This window comes from Gorilla gorilla, chromosome 2 (assembly GCF_029281585.2).
Source record: "Gorilla gorilla gorilla isolate KB3781 chromosome 2, NHGRI_mGorGor1-v2.1_pri, whole genome shotgun sequence".
NCBI lineage: Eukaryota > Metazoa > Chordata > Mammalia > Primates > Hominidae > Gorilla > Gorilla gorilla.
In genome coordinates this window covers 68,733,878-68,749,953 of record NC_086017.1, presented here as the reverse complement: position 1 = coordinate 68,749,953, position 16,076 = coordinate 68,733,878, and the positions used below count along the sequence as shown (strand labels likewise).

The window sequence follows — 16,076 nt, the reverse complement described above, 5'->3', positions numbered from 1 at the left end:
GAAATTGAAGCAGTGATACGGTTTGGCTGTGTCCCCACCCAGATCTCATCTTGAATTCCCACATGTTGTGGGATGGATCTGGTAGGAGGTAACTGAATCATGGGGGCAGGTCGTTCTTGTGCTGTTCTTGTAATAGCGAATAAGTCTCACAAGATCTGATGGTTTTAAAAAGGGGAGTTTCCCTAGACAAACTCTTTTTGCCTGCTGCCATCCATGTAAGATGTGACTTGCTCCTCCTTGCCTTTCACCATGATTCTGAGGCCTCCCCAGCCATGTAGAACTGTGAGTTCCCCATTAAGCCTCTTTCTTTTGTAAATTGCCCAGTCTCGGGTATGTCTTTATCAGTAGCATGAAAACAGCCTAATACAGTAAATTGGTACCAATAGAGTTGGGGCGCTGCTGAAAAGATACCTGAAAATGTAGAAACAACTTTGGAACTAACAGGAGTGCCCAGAAGAAGAAAGGAAAATGTGGGAAAGTTTAGAACTTCCTGAAGACTTGTTGAATGGCTTTAACCAAAATGCTGATAGCGATATGGACAATAAAGTCCAGGCTGAGATGGTCTCAGAAGGAAATGAGGAACTTTTTGGGAACTGGAGCAAAGGTGATTCTTGTTATGTTTTAGCAAAGAGACTGGTGGCATTTTGCCCATGCCCTAGATTTGTGGAACTTTGACCTTGAGAGAGATGATTTAGGGTATCTGGTGGAAGAAATTTCTAAGCAGCAAAGCATTCAAGAGGTGACTTGGGTGCTGTTAAAGGCATTCAGTTTTAAAAGGGAAGCAGAACATGAAAGTTCTGAAAAGTTGCAGCCTGACAATGCAATAGAAAAGAAAATCCCATTTTCTGAGGAGAAATTCAAGCCAGCTGGCTGCAGAAATTGCACAAGTGATGAGGAGCTGAATGTTAACCCCTAAGACAATGGGGAAAATGTCTCTAGGGCATATCAGAGATCTTCTTGGAAACCCCTCCCATCACAGGCCCTAAGGCCTAGAAGGAAAAAAAGGTTTCATGGGCCAGGCCCAGGGTCACCATGTTGTGTGCAGCCTGGGGACTTGGTGCCCTGTGACCCAGCTGCTCCAGCCATGGCTACAAGGGGCCAACATAGAGCTTAGGCCATGGCTTCAGAGGGTGCAAGCCCAAAGCCATGGCAGCTTCCACATAGTGTTGAGCATGCAAGTGCTCAGAAGTCAAGAATTGAGGTTTGGGAACCTCCACCTTGATTTCAGAGGACATATGGAAATGCCTGGATGCCCAGGCACAAGTTTGTTGCAGGGGCAGGGCCCTCATGAGAACCTCAGCTAGGGCAGTGCAGAAGGGAAATGTGGGATTGGAGCCACCACACAGACTCCCTACTGGGGCACCATCTAGTGGAGCTATAAGAAGAGGGCCACCATCCTCCAAACCCCAGAATGGTAGATCCACTGACAGCTTGCACTGTGTGCCTGGAAAACCCACAGACAATGCCAGCCCATGAAAGCATCTAAGATGGGGACTATACCCTGCAGAGCCACAGGGGTGGAGCTGCCAAAGGCCATAGGAACCCACCTTCTGCATCAGCGTGTCCTGAATGTGAGACATGGAGTCAAAGGAGATCATTTTGGAGCTTTGAGATTTGACTGCCCTGCTGGATTTTGGACTTGCATGGGGCCTGTAGCTTCTTTGTTTTTGCCAATTTCTCTCATTTGGAATAGGTACCTGTACCCCTGTTGTATCTAGGAAGTAACTAACTTGCTTTTGATTTTACAGGCTCATAGGCAGAAGGGACTTGCCTTGTCTCAGAAGAGACTTTGGACTGTAGTCTTTTTGAGTTAATGCTGAAATGAGTTAAGACTTCGGGGGACTGTTGGGAAGGCATAATTGGCTTTGAAATGTGAGGACGTGAGATTTGGGAGGGGCCAAGGGGGGAATGATATGGTTTGGCTGTGTCCTCACCCAAATCTCATCTTGAATTCCCACGTGTTGTGGGAGGGACTCAGTAGGAGGTAATTGCATCATGGGAGCAGGTACTTCCCATGCTGTTCTCATGATAGCGAGTAAGTCTTTTGAGATCTGATGGTTTTAAAAAGGGGAGTTTCCCTGCACAAGCTTTTTTTGCCTGCTACCATCCATGTAACAGGTGACTTGCTCCTTTTCCTTCCACCATGATTGTGAGGCCTCTCCAGCCACGTGGAACTCTGAGTTCTCCATTAAACCTCTTTCTTTTATAAATTGCCCAGTCTCAGGTATGTCTTTATCAGCAGCATGAAAACAGACTAATACAGGCTCCAATAAACAGCCTACCAGCCAAAAAAAAAAAGCCCAGGAACAGATGGATTCACACCTGGATTCTGCCAGAGGTACAAAAAAAGAGCTGGGACCATTTCTAATAAAACTATTCCAAACAATTGAAAAGGAGGGACTCCTCCCTAACTCGTTCTGTGAGGCCATCATCCTGATACCAAAACCTGGCAGATATACCACAAAAAAAGAAAACTTAAGGCCAATATCCTTGATGAACATTGATGCAAAAATCTTCACAAAAATATTGGCAAACCAAATCCAGCAGCTTATCAAAAAGCTTGTCCACTGCAATCAAATTGGTTTTATCTCCAGTGTGCAAGGTTAGTTCAACATACACAGATCAATAAATGTCATTCATCACATACACAGAACCAAAGACAGAAACCGCATGATTATCTTAATAGATGCAGAAAAGGCCTCTGATAAAATTCAATGTTCCTTTGGCCGGGCACAGTGGCTCACACCTGTAATCCCAGCACTTTGGGAGGCCAAGACAGGCAGATCGCGAGGTCAGGAGATCGAGACCATCCTGGCTAACATGGTGAAACCCCGTCTCTACTAAAAATATAAAAAAATTAGCTGGGCGTAGTGGCAGGCACCTGTAGTCCCAGCTACTCAGGAGGCTGAGGCAGGAGAATGGCGTGAACCCGGGAGGCAGAGATTGCAGTGAGCCGAGATTGCACCACTGCACTCCAGCCTGGGCGACTGAGTGAGACTCCATCTCAAAAAAAAAAAAAAAAAAAATCCTTCATGTTAAAAACTCTCAATAAACTAGGTGTTGAAGAAACACACCTCAAAATAATAAGAACTGTATATGACAAACCCACAGCCAATATCATACTGAACGGGCAAAAGCTGAAAGCATTCCCCTTGGAAACCAGCACAAGACAAGAATGCCCTCTCTCACCACTCCTATGCAACATAGTATTGGAAGTTCTGGCCAGGACAATCAGGCAAGAGAAAAAAATAAAGAGTATTCAAATAGGAAGAGAGGAAGTCAAATTACCTTTTTGCAGATGACATGATCCTATATCTAGAAAACCACATCATCTCAGCCTAAAGCTTTTTAAGCTGATAAGCAACTTCTGCAAAATCTCAGGATACAAAATCAATGTGCAAACATTGCTAGCATTCCTATACACCAACAACAGGCAAGCAGAGAGCCAAATCATGAATGAACTCCCATTCACAATTGCCACAAAAAGAATAAAATATCTAGGAATACAATTAACAAAGGAATTGAAGGACCTCTTCAAGGAGGACTACAGTCCACTCTCAGAGAAATCAGAGAGGACACAAACAAATGGAAAAACATTCCATGCTCATGGATAGGAAGAATCAATATCATGAAAATGGCCATACTGCTCAAAGTAATTTATAGATTCAGTGCTATTCCCATTAAACTGCCATTGATTTTCTTCACAGAATTAGAAAGAAACTACTTTAAAATTCATGTGGAACCAAAAAAGAACCTGTATAGCCAAGACAATCTTAAGCAAAAAGAACAAAGCTGGAGGCATCACGCTATCCAACTTCAATGTATACTACAAGTCTACAGTAACCAAAAGAGCATGGTACTGGTACAAAAACAGGCACATAGACGAGTGGAAGAGAATAGAGAGCCTAGAAATAAGGCCACACATCTACAGCCATCTGATCTTCAACAAAGCTGACAAAATCAATGAATGGGGAATAGACTCCCTGTTCAATAAATGATGCTGGGATAACTGGTTAGCCATATGCATCAGATTGAAGCTGGACCCCTTTCTTACACCATATACAAAAATCAACTCAAGATGGATTAAAGACTTAAATGTAAAACCCAAAACTTAAAACCCTAGAAGAAAATCTGGGTATTCAGGACAAGACACAGGCAAAGATTTGTCCACTCAGGACACAGGCATGTGCAAAGTTTCATGATGAAAACACCAAAAGCAATTGCAACAAAAGCATTTCAAAATAGACAAATGGGCTCTATTAAACTAAGCTTCTGCACAGCAAAAGAAACTATCATCAGAGTGAACAGACAACATAGAGAATGGGAGAATATTTTTGCAACCTATCCATCTGACAAAGGTTCAATATTCAGAGTCTACAAGGAACTTAAGAAATTTACAAGAAAAAAAAACAAATAACCCCATTAAAAAGTGGGCAAAGGACATGAACAGACACTTCTCAAAAGAAGCCGTACATGCAGCCAACGAACATGAAAAAAAGCTCAGTATCACTGATCATTAGAGAAATGCAAAGCAAAAGCACAATGAGATACCATCTCACACCAGTCAGAATGGCCACTATTAAAAAGTAAAAAAAAAAAAAAAAAATAGATGCTGGTGAGGTTGTGGAGAAAACAGAATGATTTTACACTGTTGATGGGAGTGCAAATTAGTTCATAGTTCATCCATCATGGAAGACAGCGTGGTGATTCCTCAAGGAACTAGAGGCAGAAATATCATTTGACCCAGCAATCCCATTACTAGGTATATACCCAAAGGAGTATAAATAATTCTACTATAAGGATACATGCACGCATATGTTCACTGCAGCACTATTCGCAATAGCAACGACATGGAACGAGATCTTGTCCTTTGGAGGGACATGGAGCTGGAAGCCATTATCCTCAGCAAACTAATGCAGGAACAGAAAACCAAATACTGCATGCTCTCATAAGTGGGAGCTGAATGATGAGAACACATGGACACATGGAGGGAGGATAACACACACTAGGGCTTGTCAGGGGTTGGGGAAAGGAGAGCATCAGGAAGTATACCTAATGGATGCTGGGCTTAATACCTGGGTGATGGGATGGTCTGTGCAGCGAACCACCTTGGCACATACTTACCTATGTAATAAACCTGCACACCCTCCACATGTATCCCTGAACTTAAAATAAAAGTTGAAAAAAAAAGAATTATTTGTGATTTTATTTGTTTCATATTCTCTGCTAGGTGTAAGCTTCAAGGAGGCAAGGACAGGGTCACTCTGGCTCACTGCTAGATTCCCAGCCATTAGACATACGCCTGGCACATAGTAGAGCCTCAGTAAATATTTGTTGAATGACACAATGAGTAAATAAATGAAACTGGACCATGCTTTCTGTGAACTCACAATGAAGCGCTATTTAATGTTTATGTAGGGTCTATTCTATTTTCACTCTTCACCTTTATTTTAAAATTAAGCTGTATATGCTAAAAATACAATGACATAGTAATTGGACATAGAAAAGGTGGTGATTGGTTAGTGGTGAGGTGGGGAGATGAGTGAATTTCCATTTAGTGCTACAGAACATCCAGCTGCCAGGTAATAGATGGTCCTAAAGCTCTTTCATAGTTTGGTTTCACAAAAATGAGACTAAAGTCCCTTTTCCAAGTATTCCACCATGAAATCTCAGAGAAACCTTTAGAGCTAGTAGTTCTAGATGGGCTTAATGGTTAGTCTTTATTTTAAAATAATCAACCAGTGTTTTTTAAAAAACATTTCTCCTTTTATTGCAGGTTTTATACTGCTCACAGTTTCCCTCAAAGAATAATCCAGTAAGTGGTGAAACAGTTCTAGGTGCAAAGGGAGAGTAGATATACAGAAAGGAAAGATGTTGGATGATGCAGATTAGATTTGAGCCTTTTAATGTGAAATCTGATCTGCATGTCAACCATGTTTAAGATTCAGATTGCAGTTTTGTGATAGTCCCTGCCTTGTTGTATCTTCCATAAAAGCTTAGGAATTTACGGTTACTAGAGATTTGCTGTCTGTCTCTTGTTAGTTGTAAATTCAAGTTTTGTGTTCATACATTTCAAATTTTGTATGCCACTGTATCCTTGTACTTGTCACACAAGCCCGGTAAGCTAAAGTTTTCATGATTCTCATCACAGGGTTCAGAAGACAGCATTTTATTTCAGGTTTTCACTGGCCTCCAGAATTCTCTTCATCTTCTAATTTAAAAAACCTTCATTTATTAATATTGGCATTGACATGGAAATTATCTTTTTCTATCTCAAAGGAGTTTTGAAGTATATGTCAAATATATCTGAAGTTAGGTAAATATTTACTATTTTGAGAGTTCATTTGCTCAGTTACTTTATATAGATTTTCTAAATGTTGATGACAAAGAATGGATGGACAAAACATCTGAAAACTAATATTTGTAAATCTAGTGCATTTTTAATGACTAGAGCATTAGGACATTTAGAAATCATTGCATTGCTGATGAGTATTTAAGTTTTTAGTTAGATGACTGATTTTCCTTTTTCAGATTAGGACATTAGGATCTAATTAGAAAAATGTCATGGCTAGGATGCACAGAAACCTCTTCTATTTGCTTTTATAAATTGTGAGAATTGTACATAAGGAAGTTTTTTGGGGGATGATTGGTTGAATTTTCCTGACTACATACATTCACATATATACACACAAAATTTTCCACTACATTCTAAAAACAGAAACTTTACTCATAAAAATCAAACATATATAGAAATTATTGTGAAGAATAAAATTAAAAAGTATGCTTGAGCTAACCACCTAAGTTAGTTTCATTTGGTATATTTCCTTTCAGTCTTTTTTGCCATTCACACTTTTTTTTCTTTTTCTTTTTCTTTTTTTTAAGACAGGGTCTTTCTCCATCTCCCAGGCTGAAGTGCAGTTGTGCAATCATAGCTCACTGCAGCCTCCACTGCCCAGGCTCACGTGATTCTCTCACCTCAGCTTCCTGGGTGGCTGGGACTATGCCCAGCTAATTTTTTTGTTTTTTTTTTAAAGAGATATGAGGTATGGCTATGTTACCCAGGCTGGTCTTGAACTTGGGCCTGAAGTCCTCCCACCTCAGCCTCCCAAAGTGCTGGGATTACACACTTGAGCCACCACACCCAACCCATTCATACATGTTATAAATTTATTTTCTATGGTTGAGATAGAGTTTTTGTATCTGTTTTTTTCATTTAACTTCTTATCTCAAGCCTTTCCCATATCGTGAAGACATCTTCATAAATTCAATTTATTGTGGCTCTTTACTGTCTCATCCCATGAAACACTGTTATGTACTTAACACTCCTCAAGTGCTGGAAATTTAAGTTGTTTATTTTTCAGAAATTATAAACACTTATTTGCATAGATCCTTGAGTTTCTAATTTTTTTAATTTTAGAATAGATTCATAAAATGAAATTACTGAGTAAAATGGTATGAACATTTTTAAGACTTTGGTACACATAGTAAAGTCTAGGATATTAATACTAATTTATATTCCCACTTGCTACAAATGACAAGGCTTAATATATTTACTATAAAAGAGGTCATATAAGTAAATAGGAAAAATGTACTAATAGTAAAATGGCTTACAAACATGAACAGAAAATTTACTAAAAAGAAAATTACAGAGAGACATCTGCACTCCAATGTTTATTGCAGCACTATTCATAATAGCTGAGATACAGAATCAACATAGGTGTCCAACAACAGATGAATGAATAAAGAAAATGTGGTATACATACACCATGGAATACTATTCAGCCATAAAAAAGAATGAAATCCTGTCATTTGCAGCAACGTGGATAGAAGTGGACATTATGTTAAGTGAAATAAGCCAGGAACAGAAAGTTGAATGCCACGTGTTCTCACTCGTGTGGAAGCTTTAAAAAGTTGATCTCTTAGAAGTAAAAAGAAGTACAGAGGATACTAGATGCTGGGAATGGTAGGGGGAAGGGAGGGGTAGGGAAAGATGTATTAAAGAATACAAACGTATGGCTAGATAAGAGGAATACCACTGTAAGAGGACTATAGTTAACAATAATATGTTATATACTTTCAAATAGATAGGAAGATATTGAGTGTACCCACCGAAAAGGAATGATAAATGTTTGAGATGATGAATATGCTCATTACCCTGATCTGTTCACCATATATTATTTGTATGTAAACATCACTATGAATATGTACAATTCCTATTTGTCAATTAAAAAACAATTTTTAAGAGACAATTAATATATCCATATAAATATATATGAATGAAATTAAAATAAAATATCATTATAAGTATAATAAGCTATTTTTTTGAAAATATTAAAAGGTAAGATGTTAACAGAGGAAGCTGGGTAAAGGGTAACAAGAAACTGAACTTTTTTTTAACTTTTCTAAAAGTCTAAAATTATTTCAAATAAAAAGTTAAAAAATTAATTTACCCATATAATGGCTGTGGGTGCTTAGGTTATTCAATATCTTTGTACTTATTGATCTCATATAAATAAGCTGATGTACTCCCAGAAATCCTAAATGGCACATACCTAACTAGTTCTCTCAAGTCACACCTCTAGTATTGAAAAGAAAATATGGAATATTTCCAATGCATGCTCTTATTTATTGTATAGTTCTCTGAACTTGCTGCATATAGTGTAAGCTTTATCTCATTTAATCATGTCTACCCTAGGAAGTAAGCAGTAAAATTATCATGCTGATTTCACAGATGAGAAAATCAGGGCTGAAAGGTTGAATAACTCGTAAAAAGTCATATGCTAAAATCTTTAATTTTAATTGATTTCATTTATATGATATGTCCATTTGGCAGAAATGGCTTACATTTTGAAAATGAATGTTTGTCTTTATTTCCAGCTGTCTATGGTGTTCCCTTTTCAACAGATGAACCTACAGATATTATACCACGAAGCTGTCAACTAATGACAGATGTTCCACATGTCACACAGCTGCTAAACATGACTAAACTTCGCCAAACTGAAATAAAATTCGGAGGCCATCCTCTAAGATCAGCAGAATCAGGTAGACACTCAGGCACCTAAATTATAAGTGTTATATGTCTGCATCTCCCCCATAAAGTGTGACTTCCTCCAAAAAGGGCACTGTACCTCATTCTTCTATATCCTTAGCACTTAACAGAGTATACTTGCCACATACCACGCCAGGGGCTACAAACTCAGATTACTAACAAGGCCAGGAGGATAACATAAATGAATAAAGTGGGCCGGTTGCCTGAGTATTTGACACATAGAAATATTTTCAACTTCAGCAGTGAGAGAAATGGTTATGGTATTACGGGAAACAGTAACTTTAACCACTGTGCAAATAGTACATTAAATTGCAGTTAACACTCAGCCCCTGTGAGGGAGTTGTAGGGAGTAGTGGGGACTGAAGCCAACTGGAAGCTCCCTCAGTCTAGAAGGGAGAGCCACAATTCAGTTCTAGCCAGTGTTGCCTTTCAAAAAGGCAGGCCCAGTCTCACCAGATCTCCCATTTTTTTTCAAGAGGAGCTGGATACGTGAATGTTTATGATAAATCTCCCAATTTTAAAACATTGTCTAAAATTTTTTTTAAACACTCCATGGGCCAAACAAAACATGTCAGGGCTGCCAGTGTTCTGCCTCTGTGATAGACACCAGAGCTGTTGACCAAATTAATGAGTAGTACTTACAAATGAAGAAATTTAATATTGTCTAGATGAGTGGTTCTCAACTACCTATATGTTAGAATCACCTCCTTACAGGTTAGAGACATTTTTAATGTCAAAAATTTTTTTTCTGATGTCTATGCCCCAGGGATTCTGATTTAATTGGTCTAGGATGGACCACTGGATCACTTATCCCACAGAAGTCATGTCGTTCAGGTGACACTCACAAACACTGAAGTATTTGAATGAAAGGTAAAATGATGATGGTAATCACAGGACATGTATGGAGGAAGAAGTGGATCTTGAAAGTATCCAACCTATACTTATATAAATAAGTACTTATAATAAATAGATAGATGTGAGGTTGTTGGAAGTGTAAGATGGAGCAGAAGACTGAGCAAAGACAAAGAGACAGCAAAATGGGTAGATAAGTTTACTGAGGGATTAATAAGAAGGGCCTTAGTATAAGCAGAGTGACTGTGCTGGAAGAATACGAGAGAAATGGGCTTCAATATCCTAAGGTAGAGAAATGATAACTTCTGTTTTAGGAAGTTGAATTTAACAGCAGGTTTCAAGGTGAATTTTGAAATCAAGTGATACCAGAGATTAAGGAGCACAACTAAGATGTCTTTGCAGCAATCTAGGCTTAAAATGGCAAAGGCCCAGACTCACAGTAGCTTTGAAAGTGGAAAGCAATGGCCCTGAGAGCAACTGCCAGGAAAACTGGCAAGACTCAGTGATTCTCAGGTAATAGATGGGGATGAGAGAGTGATCAAAGTTTGAAGGAGGTCAAGGAGAAACAAGAGATAACCATGATATGAAAATTTCAAAAGTGAACTCATTTTATTCTCTATACTTATTCCATGTTCATTTATTCTTGGGAAATTTTCTATATGTCAATCTTCATCATATTGCATGTCCTAAATTGTATATTCCCAGAGAATTGGGACCTATTTGGTAACCTTTTCAGTATAAATCCTGCAGATGACTCTGTATAAATAAGCGGTACATTATTTAGTCCTTTATTATGACATTTCCAAACTTACAGAAAATTCAAGCGAATGTATGATGAACAACCCCTGTGTACCCAATCACCTGCTTCCACAGTTACCAACTTTAGGTAGGACTTTTTGATAGCAATGCAGGCACACACAATGGGAATTTGTATGCTTACTATATATACTATATTTAGAGAGAGAGAGACTGTATACAATCCATGGTCATTAAAGAGCCTTGAGAAAATAAATACATAAAAGGATTAAAAAGATCTGACTACCCAGACAGCTACTGTAAACACTTTGGGTCACAATTCAATCTGAATGGAAGATGTACCACAGAATAAAATAAGAGTGTGTTCTATAACAAATGCTATATCTGTATCTAATATGCTATGATAACTTTCAATAACGAATGCTAAACTATAAAGCATATCAGATAATTGTTTGCCACTGTAAATGCTTTTTTTCTCTAGCTTAATGTTTTAAGAATTAATTATGTCTTTAAATGAAAGTGCAAGTCTATATCCAGATATTTTAAGTGTCTTTTTCAATTTAAAGTTGAAGGACACTTATAATGTGTGAAATTAAATGGGAATTTGGATAAATATTAATTGCATCACTAACTCAATGTTATAATTAAACACAAACTTTTTCATAGGCCATATTTGAACCCAACTCATAAAAGAGGATATTAATACATATTTTGCAATTTCCATAAAAGGGCTCTCAATGCATAATAGTGAACTTGAGTCATATATACAGAAATGAATAATTGTCATCTAATAGCATATTTCTTCTGCCCTGTGAATCGCAATTATATTCGTTTGTAACCATAGGGTTTATGATTGCACTTCTTAAATAAATCTCATTGCACATGTATGCCAGCTAAGATTACACAAACATAAATTGCACTTTGTGGTTCTCTTTCTGTAAATACTTTTCAATTGCTGATTTTGACATTTGTGAGCTTTGAAGCTTACTATCAGTGAATATTGTAATAATTATTGTTCTTTGTGTAAGCCATTTGAAAGGTGTAGCTAATGAATAATGCCCAAGGACAGGCTTTTTAATCATGGCAAAGCCAAGAGATATTTCTTCATTTGAACTACTTGTTTTTGTGTCTTTCTAAAAAGTGGACTCCCCACAGTGAGATTTGAATTGCATGAGAAAATGTGTTCTCTTTAATTAACTATAGGCTACTCATGTAAATTGTGATATTTTATTATGAATGCACATATTGAGAGATCCCAGTGAAACCTCTGGAGAAAGAAGTAGCTGTTTTCTGTGGGTGCTTTCTAGTGTTTTCACACAAGCTGAAAAGGAAACCTTAAAACTTGTAACTGTTTTGGAGTGCATTTTGTTGAATAGCATATAACTTGATCAAGAGCTTTTAATGAAACTAATAAAATAATTATGTTTCCAAAAACCACGCATTCACACTCTTCACTTTGTCAATTCCCAGTGCACATTAACTAATAACTATTGTAGAAGACTGTGGAATCTGATGATCTTATTTTCATTAATGGGACCCCAGTTTAAATGAACCAGAGAATCAGATCTGGTTATTGAAGTTGAGCATTCAGCTACTAGTTACAAGATGCAGTGGTCCACTAAGCACAAATCAAAACTAGTAACTTACTTAAAAATTACAAGGCAGTCTTCCCAAGTGCCCTCCTGTCCACAGCAGCCATCTTATTGGATTTTTACTCCTTTTTAAATGAGAAGAGACTGACATCCCTAGCTCCTAGCACAATTGCAAATGGGTAAATTAATGCATCGAGCAAAAAAACATGAAATAAGCATCTAACTATTTTTGGCAATGGTGAAATCCTTACTAAAAATTCTTCTTTTGGTTCCACAATATGAAAGCAAGATTCAAATTTTTAAAAATCTACTATGAAGTAGGAGAACCTAAAAGGAGAAGGAGTTAGATTCTGACTTCAAAATAAATCAAGACACTCTTTAATTTCTTCTTTTCTAAACTCAGACTTTTTCTTAGCCTTGTCTTAGGATTGTTGGTTAAAGATATCTCACAATCTTTAGTTCCAATGTGTGATAATTCAAAATAAACTCAGTCATCTCTTACATTTGAATCATATATCCTCTTTCCCTATCTTCAATAAAAGTGAAACATAACTAGTCACATTCTTTTGTCAAAAAAATTTTAAGTGTGAAATAATATCCGTTGAATATGGATCTTATTGATCAATATCTGTGGAATCTGTTACAACAAAGATGACACAAACCATTTATAGAGTGAATTTTAATTTTTCTGTAAAATTTCTGCCAAATATTGAAAAAACTTTAATAATTTAAAACATAATATTAAATATTAAATTCATTTAATCAGTTTGACAATTGTGTTACTTTTGCAGGATTGACTCATACCTATTTTTACATTTCTCCTTTAGATATTTATGGCTACATTGCTTGTATTAACAAAAATCCAGAGACAAACTACTTGTGTACAGTAGGGAATTGACTCAATAACCACACAATAAGATATCATGCAGCTATACGAAGAATGACCTGCTCTGCCTGTGATGGCCTGGAAAGGTCTCAAAGCTGTGTCAGTCAGTGAAAAATAGAAACCAAGAATGTTGTTTCAGTATGATCTCATTGATAGAAATAAAAAAGATAGTTACCTACATATGATATATGCATAAAATTTTTAAGGAAACACAGGAAACTTGATAATTACCTTTGAAAATAGGGACTGGTGGAGGCAGGGGCAGTGAGAAAAGACTTTTACTTCTAGTATCATATCCTTCTCTATTACAGAATTTTAATTTTCCAACTATATTCATGATTGATGTCAATGATTGTATGATGTCAGAGTAATTATGGGACATTTCTAGTTTCTTCTTTATACTCTTCTGTATTTTGAAAAATTCTAAGACTTGCTATAAAATTAAAATATATTTTTCTGTTTAATATCAATATTTTTAATTAAAATATATAATAAGAAGGAAATCGAGAATTATTAACAAAGAAAGTCTATGTATAGTTAAATATTAAACAACTTTTTAGTTTATGGTTTAATAGGGAAATATATAATATACGGTTATCTACACTATATGAGTATGAATTTTGAGATATTTTAGTTGAACTGTGAATTTTCAGATACTTTTTCACTACTGGTGAACTCGGGGCTCTCATAATCAATGCCCTCCACCAACCCCCAAGACACTCTTTCTGTCACATCACCCAGTTTTTACTTTCAGCACAGCATTTATCACTACCTGATATTTTCTTATTTACTTGATTGCTTCCTTGTTGCTGTCTCCCCCACTAAAATGTAAGCCAGAGAACAGCAGGCTCCTATTTATTGTTGTATTCCTAGCACCTAACTCAATGCTTAGTACTTACCAGGAGCTTAGTAAATATTTGTTGATTGAGTGATTAAATGAATGAATGATAGCCAAATAATTTGAGCAGATTAGGGTATTTAGCAATAAATCATCATCATTATCATCCGAACTACCATTTAGTAGTTGTTATTGCGTTCTAAGCACTGAACCCTTTACATAGTCTATACATTTAATCCTCTCTCACACCCTTTTATGTAGATACCATCATAATCACCCTTTTTATGATTGACACATAATAATTGTACATATTTATGAGGTACAACATGATATTTCAATGCATGTACACACTGTGTAATGATCAAATCAGAGAAGTTAACATATCCATCATCTTAAGCATTTATTGTTTCTTGGTGATGAGAACATCCAAAACCTTTCTTCTAGCTGTTTTGAAATATACAATAGATTATTGTTAACTCTACTCAATAATCACTATTTTGTAGATGAAGGAACTGAGGCTTGCAGAGATCAAATAGTGAGCATTGGGCCTAGGATTTGACCAGGCAGGCTGGTTTCAGAGGTGCATTCTTTTTTTTTTTTTTTTTTTTGGAGACCGAGTCTCGCTCTGTTGCCCAGGCTGGAGTGCAGTGGCGCAATCTCGGCTCGCTGCAAGCTCCGCCTCCCGGGTTCACGCCATTCTCCCGCCTCAGCCTCCCGAGTAGCTGGGACTACAGGTGCCCACCACCACGCCCGGCTAATTTTTTGTATTTTTAGTAGAGACGGAGTTTCACCATTCACAGGATGGTCTCGATCTCCTGACCTTGTGATCCGCCCCCCTCAGCCTCCCAAAGTGATGGGATTACAGGCGTGAGCCACCCCGCCCAGCACAGAGGTGCATTCTTAACTACTGACTCCCTTTAAGCAATTTCTCGTGACCGTAATAGTTTTAAGCATCATCTTCCTGGGAAGCTTTCTTCTCTTCTTCTCTTGCCTTATTTCCAAGCCCAAATGATGGAAATTATCTACCACGGCTTGTAAATAAGCTGTGCTAGTGATTCAAAATGGAAAGTTTTCTTGAAATGATAAACTTGTTTCCCTAAAAAAAAGTTTCTTTGCTCATTAAGAGTAAAGAAAAAAAGTAGGCTAATTCTGACTTTTTAATAAATTAAGAATTTATGAAGAAAAGCAATATCCTGTGCTTTATTACTTTTTATCTTGTCTAAATATCCTAACTTTACCCACAAAATGATATGTATACATTGTCTAAGGTCCTACTCCAGTTCAGAGGAGAAAGAGATCTAATTTTAGTTTTTAATATTATTTTATTGCCTTTCAAAAAGTGTCTTAAACTTTTTATTAATGAGGTAAGGCTACGTTCTGGTTTTAATTATTTGCAAAAGTTGAAGACATTTTAATTGCCTAGGGCCCTTCCTGCTTTAGTCATTTGCCTATTTGCTTTTCTTTTCATTGTGTTTTCTGGGTTTACAGACTGACAGTCCTCCAACAGGTCTAAGAAAGTTTTTAATTAAAATACTTTGCATTGGGCATGCACTCTCAAATTAGCCACAGTTCCCCTACATTCTGCATGTGCCTGCTTGCCACATATGTGTTACCTGCCTGGCACTGAAGCCACTTCAATTTGCCCTGCTCCCTTTTCCACGCCCTCCCCAGTCCCCACAGCCCTATTTTTTTCATCTGAAAATGGATATTATGGTATTATGTTCTGTGTTGGATTCCTCATAAACCCCATTAGTCCTCATCACATGCACTTAATTATCATATTCGTGCAGTTTCAATACTTATCTATACAATCATTAATAAACCCAGTTTTTCAGGCAGCAAAACAAAAATTTTTAGTTAAATAGCTTTACAAAATTGCATAGGAAGTAAGTGGAAGAATTGGAAAATATGGGAAGAACCTGCTTCAATGCCCTCCTGATCCACAGAGGGCATCATCATATGTAATTTAAAACACACACACACACACGCACACAAAGAGGCATTGGGGTGCTTGGCTTCTGAGCCCCCACTCGGAGCATGGACAGATCTCTAAACATTGCGAGCCTCGGTTTCTTCTTCTGTAGACATGAAATCATAACACCA

General features: G+C 37.2%; 1 protein-coding gene and 1 long non-coding RNA gene across 10 annotated transcripts in view; one reads left to right on the top strand and one right to left on the bottom strand.

The window, feature by feature from the left end:
* The window catches only part of CFAP20DC (CFAP20 domain containing), a 325,501-nt gene that overhangs the window by 150,446 nt on the left and 158,979 nt on the right, over positions 1–16,076 (top strand). For all 9 annotated transcript variants that reach the window (XR_004069913.3, XR_008678500.2, XR_004069914.3 and 6 more), the window contains one exon: positions 8,878–9,042. Coding sequence is in view for 6 of the 9 variants with exons in the window: in XM_031009863.3 (XP_030865723.3) it covers positions 8,878–9,042 (165 nt within the window). In the remaining 3 variants the exon portion in view is untranslated. The remainder of the gene's footprint in view (positions 1–8,877; positions 9,043–16,076) is intronic.
* The window catches only part of LOC134758059 (uncharacterized), a 196,308-nt gene that overhangs the window by 119,444 nt on the left and 60,788 nt on the right, over positions 1–16,076 (bottom strand). The gene's annotated exons all lie outside the window — the stretch shown is intronic.